This window comes from Callithrix jacchus, chromosome 10 (assembly GCF_049354715.1).
Source record: "Callithrix jacchus isolate 240 chromosome 10, calJac240_pri, whole genome shotgun sequence".
Classification (NCBI taxonomy): domain Eukaryota; kingdom Metazoa; phylum Chordata; class Mammalia; order Primates; family Cebidae; genus Callithrix; species Callithrix jacchus.
This window is the reverse complement of record NC_133511.1, coordinates 61776458-61791054: the sequence shown is the minus strand read 5'-3', so window position 1 is coordinate 61791054 and position 14597 is coordinate 61776458. Positions and strand designations below refer to the sequence as shown.

At 42.7% G+C, this 14597-nt stretch overlaps 1 protein-coding gene across 27 annotated transcripts in view; it reads right to left on the bottom strand.

Annotated features, from left to right (window-relative positions):
* Nucleotides 1–14597, bottom strand: part of TENM4 (teneurin transmembrane protein 4) — a 3204727-nt gene that overhangs the window by 142772 nt on the left and 3047358 nt on the right. For all 27 annotated transcript variants that reach the window (XM_078340117.1, XM_078340116.1, XM_078340121.1 and 24 more), the window contains one exon: nucleotides 7987–8187. In XM_078340117.1, the coding sequence (XP_078196243.1) occupies nucleotides 7987–8187 (201 nt within the window). The remainder of the gene's footprint in view (nucleotides 1–7986; nucleotides 8188–14597) is intronic.

Sequence of the window (14597 nt, the reverse complement as noted above, 5' to 3'; positions counted from 1 at the left end):
GAATAATCACGGAGAACCTAATGCATGTTTGTCCTATGCTAGGGATACTGATGGGCCCCAACCTCACAGAGCTCACAGCTTAGTTAGAGGGAAAAAGAGAGATTGATTAGAATACATTGCTCAGTATAACATAGTGTTCAGGAGAGACCCTGGAGCAAGATCTGGTTTGAATCTGGACTCTGCCACTTATTAATTGGGTGAGGGTTGAAGAAAAAGGATGCCGGCATGTAATTTAATCTTTCTGAGCTTCAGTTTCCTCATCTGGAAATGGTAATACTAGTAATACTTCCTTCCCAGGGTTCTTATGAACCTTAACTCAGATAAGGTTATAAAGAACTTATTTCAGTGCCTGGTACATGCTAAACACTAATAAATGGATGGCTCTTTGTTACTCTAGCCTGTGGCTCGTCAGAAAGAAAGATAAGACTGGTGACACGAACACCTCTTTGGATAGAAAGTAGGCATGGGGCAAAAGCTGAGGACTTTGTTCCCAAGTCCTCAGCTTTTGCCCCATGCCTACTTTCTATCCAAAGAGGTATTAAAGCCTGGATTTAATTCAACTGCCACTGGAAAGCTGACTCACTCCGGGTCAGTCATTCCCCCTCTCCAACTCTTCTCTATCTGCTTAACAGCATCAGCAGTAGCCACCTCCCCACCATCACTACCACCCCAATCAGTACCATCCTCCCAAATGACTCAGGAAGTGAAGTCCCCCTGGTGCCTATGTCCTGTGCTCTTCTGGGCCATAAGAATCTGTTCCGACAGTTATCTTGTGTGGTTTATCAGGAGGGAAGACCACATACATGAGGCTGGATTGAAAGAGGAATTTCGGAGATGAGACTGGAAGCCAAGTTGCCAGGAAGCCAGGGAACTGAGTAAACACTTGTATAAAATCTGACTTCACTGTTTCCACAAACCTAACCAAAGTGCTGGGGAACTTGTCAGCTCATATTTCAATACAGGGCTTCTTGTTGAATACAGGGCATGTTGATTTAAACTGCTTTCATTAAATCCTGTTCTTGGTGCCAAACAGCAAGACACATGTCTCAGGGAATAGACAGTGTTCCTTCCTAGGAGGCAGCACGCAGCAGGGGACCATCTCTGCCAACCCAAGGACCCAGAACCAATGCAAGGATCACTCGGGATTTGCCTTTTGGCCAGCAGCTCTGATGAGAGGGACTGGGCAGTGTCTGTGCCAGTCCAGCCATGCCAGGCAGCCAGTAGCACAGGCAAGATGACTAGTGCTACCGCTTGTCCAGGGTGTGAGCTGTCAGATACTGTGAAAACGATTTTGCCCATATTTCCTCACCTATCCTCACAATAATTCCATAAAGTAATTTTACCTAAGGGAAAACTAAGGGTTAGAGGGTTAAGCCACATGCTGAAGCCATTCAATGAGTGGGAAGTAACACTTCCCCAAAAAGCCCAGTGCTTGTTCTGCTGCCCTGTAGCTAACTCCCTAAACACAGTTTCTCGGCTCTATAGAGGATCCAGGCAACAAGGCATTCCTTGCTTAGCTTCACTGCAAAAACTCAAGAGTTTCAAAACAGCTTCCACTCAGTGAAAGTCCCCTTGGAAGGGAGGTGGTAGAGACATTAATGTTTCTACTATGACACACACTGTCCTATGTGCATACAAAAATAATGTACTTTAGTGATTATATAATCTGCTGAGGTAGGTACTATTACTATCTCCATCTTTCAGATAAGGAACCTGACGTCAAGGAAAGTGAAGTTTCTTGCCAAGGTCACACAGTGAGCAGGTGGCAGAAGCAGGGTGGAACCCAGGCCAGCAGTTCCTATACAGAAGGGGCTGAGGAGAGAACAGGTGAAGTGCCCTCATTCTCCTTCAAATTGGCTTCCAGAGGCAAAGTGACAGCTGAGGAGGAATGCGGCCCGTGGGGAGTGCTGGGAAGCAGGCTGCCTCAGTGCGGGGCCAGGCCTTGACTCCCAGCTTCCTTCCTCACCAGCATGGCTCCTGCAAGTCACAGCCACTACCCTAGCTTCAGCACAGGAATGGGGGCAATACCATACCTGTCATCCCAACCTCACAGGGCTGTTGTGCAGGGTGTGTTTCTATGTGCGACATCATTGTATGCTACGGGATACTCAACAAACACCAATTGTTTTTACCATTACAACAGTTTTAAAGCGCCTTTTAAATCCCTGGCTTTGTGGCAATCATGACACCCTTCTTTCTTTTTTTTTTTTTGAGACGGAGTTTCACTCTTGTTACCCAGGCTGGAGTGCAATGGCGCGATCTCGGCTCACCGCAACCTCCGCCCCCTGGGTTCTGGCAATTCTCCTGCCTCAGCCTCCCAAGCAGCTGGGATTACAGGCATGCGCCACCATGCCCAGCTAATTTTTTGTATTTTTGTTCTAGTCAGTGACAGGCTACAGAAAAATTTAGAATCTATATTTCTGAAAGGGATTTCATCTTGCGTCTTACTATTAAATGTCTTTGTTAATATCAATTGCTCCACCAATGAGTGTTATAATTATCATCATAACAATAGCTAACAGGTATTGAGTTCATATAATAGGCCAAATCATTTTCATTTTCCTTTTAAAAAAAAATATACATATATATATATTTTATTGCATTTAGGTTCTGGGGTACATGTAAAGAACATGCAGGATTGTTGCATAGGTACATACATGGCAATGTGGTTTGCTGCCTTCCTCTCCATCACCTATATCTGGCATTTCTCCCCATGATATCTCTCCCCAACTTCCCACCCCCCGCTGTCCCTCCCCTAGACCCCCCACACAGACCTCAGTGTGTGATGCTCCCCTCCCTGTGTCCATATGTTCTCACTGTTCAACACTGGCCTATCAGTGAGAACATGTAGTGTTTGATTTTCTGTTCTTGTGTCAGTTTGCTGAGAATGATGGTTTCCAGATTCATCCTCTAACAAAGGACACGAACTCATCGTTTTTTGTGGCTGCATAATATTCCATGGTGTATATATGCCACATTTTCCCTGTCCAGTCTATCATTGATGGGCATTTGGGTTGGTTCCAAGACTTTGCTATTGTAAACAGTGCTGCAATGAACATGTGTGTGCATGTGTCCTTATAACAGAACGATTTATAATCCTTTGGATATATACCCAGTAATGGGATTGCTGAGTCAAATGGAATTTCTATTTCCAGGTCCTTGAGGAATCGCCACACTGTCTTCCACAAAGGTTGAACTAATTTACACTGTCACCAGCAGTGTAAAAGTGTTCCTATTTCTCCACATCCTCTCCAGCATCTGTTGTGTCCAGATTTTTTTAATGATTACCATTCTAACTGGTGTGAGATGGTATCTCAATGTGGTTTTGATTTGCATTTCTCTAATGACCAGTGATGATGAGCATTTTTTCATATGTTTGTTAGCCTCATTTTTGTCTTCTTTTGTAAAGTGTCTGTTCATATCCTTTGCCCACTTTTGAATGGGTTTGTTTTTTTCTTGTAAATCTGTTTTAGTTCTTTGTAGATTCTGGATATTAGCCCTTTGTCACATGGGTAGATTGCAAAAATTTTTTCCCATTCTGTTGGTTGCCGGTTCACTCTACCAATTGTTTCTTTTGATGTGCAGAAGGCTCTGGAGATTAATTAGATCCCATTTGTCTATTTTGGCTTTTGCTGCCAATGCTTTCGGTGTTTTGGTCATGAAGTCCTTGCCTATGACTATATCCTGAATGGTTTTGCCTAGGTTTTCTTCTAGGGTTTTTATGGTGTTAGGTCTTATGTTTAAGTCTTTAATCCGTCTAGAGTTAATTTTAGTGTAAGGTGTCAGGAAGGGGTCCAGTTTCTGCTTCCTGCACATGGCTAGCCAGTTTTCCCAACACCATTTATTAAACAGGGGCTCCTTTCCCCATTGCTTGTTTTTGTCAGGTTTGTCAAAGATCAGATGGTTGTAGATGTGTGGCATTTCCTCCGAGGCCTCTGTTCTGTTCCTTTGGTCTATATCTCTGTTTTGGTACCAGTACCACGCTGTTTTGATTACTGTAGCCTTATGGTATTGTTTGAAGTCAGGTAGCGTGATGCCTCCAGCTTTGTTCTTTTTGCTTAGAATTGACTTGGCTATGTGGGCTCTCTTTTGGTTCCATATCAAGTTTAAGGTGTTTTTTTCCAGTTCTGTGAAGAAGGTCATTGGTAGCTTGATGGGGATAGCATTGAATCTATAAATTACTTAGGGCAGTACAGCCATTTTCACAATATTGATTCTTCCTAACCATGAGCATGGAATGTTTCTCCATCTGTTTATGTCCTCTCTTATTTCCTTGAGCAGTGGTTTGTAGTTCTCCTTGAAGAGGTCCTTTACCTCCTTTGTTAGTTGTATTCCTAGGTATGTTATTCTTCTTGCAGCAATTGCAAATGGGAGTTTGCTCATGCTTTGGCTCTCTGTTATTGGTGTATAGGAATGCTTGTGATTTCTGCACACTGATTTTGTATCCTGAGACTTTGCTGAAGTTGCTTATCAGTTTAAGGAGATTTTGGGCTGAGACGATAGGGTCTTTTAAACACACAATCATGTCATCTGCAAATAGAGATGGCTTCCTCCTTTCCTAACTGAATACCCTTTATTTCTTTTTTTTGTCTAACTGCTCTGGCTAGAACTTCCAATACTATATTGAATAAGAGTGGTGAGAGAGGGCATCCTTGTCTAGTGCCAGAATTCAAAGGGAATGCTTCCAGTTTTTGCCCATTCAGTATGATATTGGCTGTGGGTTTGTTGTAAATAGCTTTTATTATTTTGAGATATGCTCCGTCAATACCTAGATTATTGAGGGTTTTTAGTATAAAGGGCTGCTGAATTTTGTCAAAGGCCTTCTCTGCATCAATTGAGATAATCACATGGTTTTTGTCTTTGGTTCTGTTTATGTGGTGAATTACATTTATAGACTTGTGTATGTTGAACCAGCCTTGCATCCCCAGGATGAAACCTACTTGTTTGTGATGGATAAGCTTTTTGATGTGCTGTTGCAATCAGTTAGCCAGTATTTTATTGAAGATTTTTGCATCTATGTTCATCATGGATATTGGCCTGAAGTTTTCTTTTCTTGTTGAGTCTCTGCCTGGTTTTGGTAATGGGATGTTGGTCTCATAAAATGATTTGGGGAGGATTCTCTTTTTGGATTGTTTGAAATAGTTTCAGAAGAAGTGGTACCAGCTCCTCTTTGTATGTCTGGTAGAATTTGGCTATGAACCCATCTGGAGCTGGGCTGTTTTTGGTTGGTAGGCAATTAACTGCTGCCTCAACTTCAGACCTTGTTACTGATCTATTTAGGGTTTCAACTTCTTCCTGGTTTAAGCTTGGGAGGATGCAAGTGTCCAGGAATTTATCCATTTCTTCCAGGATTACTGGTTTATGTGCATAGAGCTGTTTGTAGTAATCTCTAATGGCGGTTTGTATTTCTGTGGAATCTGTGGTGATATCTCCTTTATTGTTTTTTATTTCATCTGTTTGATTATTCTTTCTTTTCTTTTTTATTAATCTGGCTAGTGGTCTATTTTGTTGATCTTTTCAGAAAACCAGATCCTGGATTTACTGATTTCTTGAAGGGCTGTTTGTGTCTCTATCTCTTTCAGTTCTGCTCTGATCTTAGTTATTTCTTGTCCTCTGAGAGGTTTTTAGTTTTTTTGATCTTGCTCCTCTAGCACTTTCAATTTTGATGATAGGGTGTCAATTTTAGATCTTTCCTTTCTTCTCATGTAGGCATTTATTGCTATAAATTTTCCTCTAAACACTACTTTAAATGTGTCCCAGAGATTCTGGTATGTTGTGTCTTGGTTCTTGTTAGTTTCTAAGAACATCTTTATTTCTGCCTTCATTTCATTGTTTATCCAGTCAATATTCAAGAGACAGTTGTTCAGTTTCCATGAAGTTGAGTGGTTCTGAGTTAGTTTCTGAATTCTCAGTTCTAGTTTGATTGCACTGTGGTCTGAGACTTTTTCATTTTCTTAAATAATTCTCACTATGACTCCAGAAGGTAGGTACTATCATTATTTCCATTTTATAGCTTCAAAGGGTGAAGTAACTTGCCGAAAATTATAATTAGTAAGTAGTAGAGCCAAGATTTGAACCCAAGTCTGTCTGAAGAAAGTCTGTCTCAGGGACTTTTCTCATCACATGGTTCTCTCTTGCCTTTGCACGTGAGGACAGATACATGTTTGATAGCAGTTATGGGGAGTGGTGCAGCCAGGACTGAGGAGAGGAGAGCTCATAATTCTATTCAAAGTCCCTTTTGATAGTTCTGTTGTTTCCATTTACAGGGCTAACTAAAGAATACTTAGTAATCTCATCCAAAGTTATACCTACGTCCTCAGAGGCTGTGGGGTTTCATCAGGAATTAACAGTGCAAGACACAGTTATATGCCTATCATAAATTAGCTTTGTGGCCACATAATGAACAATGCAAGCCAGTGTAGCTTTAAGAGAACCATTTATTATATCGCTATAAACAGAGCTATATAAAAAGAATTATTCCTGAGACCCTGCACATCTGTGCTTACAATCATGTCTTTACATGAGCTTTGCAAACAAGGATAACAGTCCAGTTTATACTGTGTATTGAACATCGATTCTCCATTCAACAGGGAAAGGTAATTCAAAGTATTCCAAAGGCATGAATGATGCATGGATCTCATTTTTGCCAAAGGTCTCAACTATCTTTCTCGATCACCACCAGAACTGTTAATATACAACAAAATGAGCTAATCTGAGCCTCACTTTGTTTAAACAGCGTGGAGTGCCGAGGAAAATGATTTAGTATAAAAAAGCATAGCTGGAGAGGCTATCACTTTTTAGCTTTTTGTCCCCGGGCAGGATTACTTAAATTTTTTTTGAACCTTAGGTTCTTTATTATTTTACTTATCTTCATTCTCTCATTGTTGCCCCCCCCATCTTTCCCAGAATGCACACTCTGCAAAGGCAGGGACTCTTTCGTCTCTTCATCCTGTCTAATTAGAAGAGTGTCTGGTATATTGTAGGTGTACAGTAAGTATCCAGTGATTAAAGTATTATGCAAATTGGTAAAACATGGATAACTGACACCTTTCTCATAGGGATTTGCACAGATTCAATAAGAGATTAGATGTGAATGTAACCCGTTATACACCAATACCGTGCTAGTGACTCACATATGCTCCTATTTAATCCTCACTTGGAAAGGATCTATAAATCACAGTGTTTTCAAACAGAAGGGTGCCAACATAATTATCCTTTGTACTTTATATGTACAAACCCTGTGGTGAACCAAATGTCACAATCAAGAACACAGTCAATCATGTGCTCATTCATTCATTCATCACTATTTATTGAGTAGGTGCTGTGGGTAAGGCCATGCTGAGTCCTGGGGCTGCAGGCTGAATAAGACATGTTTGCTACCCTCATGGAGCTTAGCAACTAACAGAGTGTTTGGCTAGAAGGGCAGGCGGGAGCCGGATCCCAAAGAACCCTAAACACTACACCCAGTTTCGACTTCTTTCTGAGAAGCAGGTGCAACCAAAGGGTCTGATGGCAGGGACATGCATCCTGTAAAGCCCACCCCTACAGAGCTTAACTAGGAAAACTTTCCCTATGGCCTCGCCTCCAGGGATAACATCTTAACATGAGATGAGATTTCAGTGGCACATATCTATAATTATAAGTACCATTGTTGAGGGGTAGTTTTGAATCTCAAGAACACTACTATGGAAGGAATGATGTAAGGATGTAATTTTTGAATCCTATCTCTACCAGAGTAAAAGTATTGAAGGCTAGAGTTCAGAGAAAGAACAAAAGCACTCAGAGGCATGGGGAATGCATTGCTACATGATTGAGAAAAGTCACGTCCCTGAGCAGGACTGAATGGTGACCATGTCACAGTAGAAATCCCCTCCCTCTGCCCATGCTGCTTTTCCCCACCCCCTACCCCCCACCCCTCACACCCCACTCCTCATTCCTCCTCACCCCAACTCCCCCTCCACCCAGCCTTCCTCCCCGTGCATTTACCAATAGAACAGTCGTGTCCAGTCCAGCTTGGATCACAGCTGCAAAGCCCAGAGTCTGGGAGGAAGGTTCCATGGCCTGAACACTGGTCTAAGCATGTGGCTCTGGGGGTCTCACAGTTGGTGCCTCCCCATCCCACAGAGCAGTGGCATTCACCTCTCACGCAGACGCCCCGGCCTGAACACGTGGGGTCCATGCAGTCCACTGTGAGATGGAGGAAAGAGAACATAGGTAAGCATCTGACCAGCAAACGTGAGGGTCCTTTAAGCAAACTACTTAGCTTTGCGGCCAAGAGGCTTCACACATTCTGGTAGAAGGATGCAGAGGCCACTTGGTATGGTACTGTAGCAAATGGCAGACCTGGGTTCCCAACTCCACCCAGGTAGAAATCCCTAACTCTTCATTTGTGGGGCAGACAGAGTAAGAAATTTGTCTCAAGCATCAGCACAGCACTTTGTACCTACTGGACTCTCATTCACTTGTAAATCTCTACCTCCTAGAACAGTGCCTGGTACACAGGAGGAGTTCAATAAGTCTTCAGAGAATAAACTTTTATTATCACTTCATAATGCAGGTTTATTATGTGAGCATGAGACTAAAATAGATTCCTTGATTTAGATGAGAATTTATTTTGTAATTATATTCCATTAGATTTTATCATCTTCTCCAAATTCTTGGTATTGATACAAACTTTCAGCTTCACCTTCCTGGCCAGGCATGGTGACTCACACCTGTAATCCCAGCACTTTGGGAGGCTGGGGCGGGGGGAGGATCACTTGAGGCCAGGAGTTTGAGACGAGCCTGGGCAACAGAGTAAGATCCTCTCTCTACAAAAAATTTAAAAAGTTAGCTAGGCATGGTGAGACACACCTGTAGTCCCAGCAACTTGAGAGACTGAGTCAGGAGAATTGCTTGAGCCTAGGAGGTCGAAGCTGCAGTGAGCTATGACTGTGCCACTACACTCCAACCTGGGTAACTGACTGAGACTGTCTCTGAAAGACAAATGACCAAAACGACAACAAAAAACTTCACTTTCATGAGGGCAAACATTTCAATATGTGCTGACTTTGCACAGCTTCTCTTTATGCGATAGGTGAGCTACATAGTGGCGGCTCACAGCCAGGCAGCCCTTTAATGCTCCTAGAACCCAAGGTCAAAGTGGTCTCAAGAGACAACCCAAAAAGAGGAAAAGGAGAGTAACACTGTGGGTTATCTGCTCTGTGCTTACACTCTAAGCACTTTATATACACTGTCAGATTCAGTTTTCTCAGTAACCCAGTGAGATACAGATGAGGAAACTGAGGCTCTGAGAGGTAAATAATTTATGACAGATCACACAGCTAAACTCTGCCAGAGAGGAATTCTTTTCCTGATTTCTAAAATCGTGGTAAAATAAACATAACCTAAAATTTACCATCTTAGCCACTGTTAAGTGTACAAGCCAGTGCTGTTGAGGATGGGGGTGGTGTTGGGCAACCATCACCGCTGTCAGTCTCCAAAACTCATTTCATCTTGCAAAACTGAAACTCTGCACCCATTAAATAACTCCTATTTCCCCTTTCCGTCAGCCCTGACAACCACCATTCTATTTTCTATCTCTATGAATTTGACTATTCTAGGTACCTAATGTAAGGGAAATCATCCAGTATTTATCATTTTGTGATGGCTTATTTCACTTGGCATAATGTCTTCACGGTTCACCCATGTTGCGGCATGGCCAGAATTTCCTTCCTTTTGAAGGCTGAATACTATTCCATTGTGTGTTTATACCTCATTTTGTTTATCCATTCATACATGGATAGAAACTCAGGTTGCTTCCACCTTTTGGCTATTATGAATAGGGTTGCTATGCACACAGGTGTACAAACATCTCTTTGAAACTCTCTTTCAATTCATTTGAGTATATGCCCAGAAATGAAATTGCTGGATCATATGGTAAATTCTATTTTTGATTTTTTGAGGAGCGATCACACTGTTTTCCATAGTAGTGCTACCATTCTACATTTCCACCAGCAGTGCACAAGGATTCCAACTACTCCACATCCAGAGAAGAATCTCAAGACAGATCTGTCTGATGCTGAGGCCAATATTTCTATCAGGGGCTGACTTTCTCAAATCAAAGCTTTAGTTATGGGGGTACACAAAATTAACAGAGACCTCTAATCTTCTGTAAAGCACTGCATGGAAAAGGAGAGGAATACTGAGAATTAAGTGAAGTGGCTCCAGTTCATATGGAAAGTGCAACAGGTGGCAGAGAGACAACAGGATTGGTCAAGGAGGTTGATTCATTTTCTTTCTCTACCAAAAAGTTGTTAGGTCTGTCTTTCTCTTTAGGGAGGTAGGGATGCTATTCCTTTTGTAATTGTGAAGGCATGGTGGTATCCTGGGGAGGAGGGGCAACACGTTGGAGAAAGTGTACAGATAGATGGTGCCGTGATGGGTATGGTCAGGGCCCTCCTAACAGGAACTCACGAGGGAGTCCTATGCTATAGAAGAAAAAGCTCTCATTTGGCCTGAGGACCTAGGGCCCTAGGTCCATGGTCCAATTACATATCTGCTCTGAGCTTCCCATCTATAAAGCAGGTATGGTAAAGATACTGACCACTGACTTCTCAGGTTGCTATGAGGAGCAAATGACATGATGATTTGAAAAGACTATATGAATTGTTGCGAAAAAGTTATTTTTTTTTCCATACTATCAGGACATTTGGTAGCATGGCTTGGGGCAAACTGTGGTCAGAGCTCAATTATAATCCAGACATCCTTTAAATTTATTTATTAATTATATTTTATAACCCAGTATACTTGACTTTCGCATAAAAGACTGGGAAACCCAGGCTGGGTATAATAGACACAAATGGGGAAAAACTACAAATGGCAATATTATGGGAACATTTATATTGAGTACTAGCTTATTAAGAAAGTTCTTTGGCTATTTAGGGTCTTAAAGATGTTCAACCCAATCACCTAAATGATAAATAAGACCGTCAGGGTTCAGGAGTGATCGTTTGCTAAAAACACAGTAACGACCAACACAATGAGCATTAATTTAGTTCCTCTTCTGTGCCATATTTTGCTATTAAGCATTTTATAGACATTATCTCATTTAATCCGAAAATGTAAGTATGAGGTAGCTACTTTTGTCATCCTCATTTGACCGATGAAGAAACAGAAAGCACAGAGAGGTTAAATAATTTGCCCAAGATCACACAGGAGTATGACAAATAGAAAAATAAATGTGAATCACTCTTTCCTGGTTTAGGTCTCTGGTCATTTCCCCTTATAATCTTACTAGTTCAGAAATACATGAATGCATATATACTTACATAAACACACACACAGAAAATGCCTTAAAAATAGAAATCAAATCAAAACAAGAAAGAAATAGAGCAATGTGGAGGATTAATGAAGTCAAATGAAGGCCAAGAATCTCTTCTCCTGCAGTCTCTGGACACCATTCAAAAATGGTTAGAGCATGACCTGTAGGAATTCCTGATAATTAAAAATAATAAAAGTAATAATAGTGATAAATTCTCATGGCCTGCCTCAGATCTTAGAACCTCAGGATTATTCTGGCCCATTAGGCTTCTATGACAATCCCCTAGACCCAGAGAACTTTCCAATTTTACAGGAAACAACTCAGCGATTCCTATCCTGAGGCCTATAAAGGTATTTCCTTTTCTGTAAGTGCCTGAACCTCAACATTGGGTTGAAACTGTCTCTGAGAATCCCAGGGCACCCTTGAGGTCGAAGCCATAAATCTCTATCATTAGCAAGCAGGCCGGGAGGCTGCCAAGTTCAGCAAGAGGCTCTGGGTGGTACAGTCCTGTGCTTTCGTAGATGTAATGAGGCTAAGGAAGGACTCAGGAACCAGCAAAGTGAATCCTATGCTCTCAGCAGATAGTCCAGGCAGAGAACAAAGATCAGAAAAAACTGATGAGAGGCTACCTCCAAGCAATTAATCTCTGGTTCTGAAGGTCAGCTGGGCCACGTGAGTGTGGAGCAGGAGGGAAGTTTTGAGGAAGACTACATCTCAGGAGTGAAGGCAGCTCCCGGAAATCTAGGCTGAACTGGCTGAGGTCCCTGCTGGGGGTGGGTAGATATTGCCCCTGTGCTCTACTGATCCTACAAGGCCAGGATCTATGCCGCAATGATGCTCTGCCAAAGAGGTACTAGGGTACACTCTGCCTCTGCCCTTGCTTTCTGGATCCTCTGGGGTGGAGATTAACGTTGGCTTCTTTCCATCACTCTGGGACAGCTTCAGGAGCAACAGTGGTTTCCCAAGGAGCTGTGTGTAAAGTGTGGAGAAGCGACCGGCCTGCGGTGGAAGGGAGCTGTGATGAAGGAGTAGGAGCAATGGTCAGCGAGGTGGGCTGGCCTTGGTCTGGAAGACAGTTTAACTTAGTCTCCTCTTAGAGATGTGCCAAACAGTTACCTTTTTTCCCCTTGCAGAGCTTGCCATTCAAGCCAAAATTTCTGGCAGAAGTGTAGCTCATTAACAAAATGATGAGGGCTGCATGACCCGGCTGCAAACACAGGCCTTTCCCCCATACGTTCCACACTTCAGTGACCACACAAGCTATTAGACACTCTGCAGGACCAAAAAGTGTCTCACTTTTCACTGTGAAAGGTCTAGGTTTTTACTTTTCTGCTCCTCCCCCAACTTCCTCTAAGCGTCCTACTGGCACCGTTCAAGCTTTAAAAAATACAGGGCAATAAACTTCAGAAAAAGGAAGGGGGAGAAAAAAAGTGAGCTAGTTAGCTGATGTTTTATAAACACAGTGAAACCCGTGAGCACAGAGCATAAGGAGGAGGGGAGGAGAAGGGTGGAGGACAAAGGCCCCGAGAAAACACCGTTATAAACGCAAGGACCATGCAGTGACGCTTCACCAGAGGAACAAAAATAATAACAGGAATCAGTGCCAGATGGCCCTCCTCAGAAAAGAAAGCAGGAGTAAGAACACTTCTTTTCAAATAGATAACGTAAATCAAAGTTCCAAACATTTTTTTCTCTCTTATAACTAACGCTGCAGCTCTGGGGCACTGTGCGATGCTAGCTCATCTGGGGAAGGATCACTGTCCTTCCCTGGCCCACACAACATGGGTGGGATTGGGGGCAGCTCACAGTTTCAAGAGGAATCTCTTCTTTGTTTCCCATTCCTTCACAGGGTCTTTCACCTCAAGTGACTCAAATAAAAAGGGACAGCAGATGAAGGTCACCATTCTCTGGATAAGAAGACTAAGTTCCTTTGTTCCAGGGGTTGGCGTTCCTTCTCTCTCAGATAGCACAAAATCATCCCCATCAAAGTTAACAGGTCTGAATCAGGACTCCCAGCCACGCTTGGGGTTTACATACAGCTTGCCTCAGAGAGGCAATGCTTTTCAGACACTAATCTCTTCTTCTCCACTCTTGTAAACGAGCCTGTTAACATTCTGTTTTATTTTTAGAGCGAATGATGCCTGGGAGGGGGCTCTCTGTTAAACAGTTGATAGTTTAGAAGATCAGCTCTCCTTGGAGCCTCTTCCACCCCCTGGGGAAGGTACCAGGGTGCTAGACAGCAGAAAATGGGAGGTGACGACAGGCGCACAGCATCCTCCATCAGTCTCAAACGGCAAATTCCAACCATTTCAAAAGACCTTGGATGAAGGGAGTGGGGTGAAACAGGAAATGTGCTTCAATTGTCCCCAGAATAATACTAATAATGTAAGAGCTCACATTTATGGAGCGTTTATTATGTGTCAGACACTGAGCTAAGTGCTTTACATGGGTCATTTAATTCAATCCTCCCAATAGCCCTCAGAGGAAGGCATTCCCATTTTATAGACAAGGGAACTGAGGCTAGTTAGTGGCAGGCCAGGATGCAGACCTGTATCTGATTCCAGAGTGTGCACTTTTAACAGCTACTTTATACGGCTTGTGAATAAGGCTCTTCCTCTCAGCTGGAAACACCACACTGTCAAGAAGGAAAAGCACTGGATTTGAAGTGAGACCTGAGCTGAATCCCAATTCTGCCATCGGTCAGTTCAAAGACCGTGGGCAAGTTGCTGCCCTTCCCTGGGCCTCAGTTTCTTTATTTGTGAAATAGAAATATTCATTTATTTTACCTGGTTGGATTTTCTAGGAAAGAACGAATGTCAATGTGAAATCAACAGTTCCCTTTGCTAGCCTTGGTCTACACAACCATTTATTTACTTTATAAAGGAGAGAGGCATGCTCATGGGCACTGCAGAGCCATACACATGCACACGCACGCACACACACACACATACAGAGTGTGATAAAAGAGGGCAGAGTTTGGAGGCCTATAATAGAATCACACTTCAGAAATGGAAATAAAAAATAAGCAGATGAGCCTAGAGGGGAGTGAAAAGAACTTGGGCTACGGAGCCAGAAAGACTGGGCTCAAACCCAGCTCTGCCATCTACTAGCCATGTATCCTTGGGAAAGTTATTCAACCGTCTGTGTCGTAGATTCCCTAACTATAAAGTAGAGATGATTACTCCTCCCTAATAAGGTTTGAATTACATGACACAGGCTTCTAGCACAGCCTTGTATATGGTAAGTGCTCAGTACATGACAGTTCACCCCTTTACTGACCAAGACGCGGATGTAT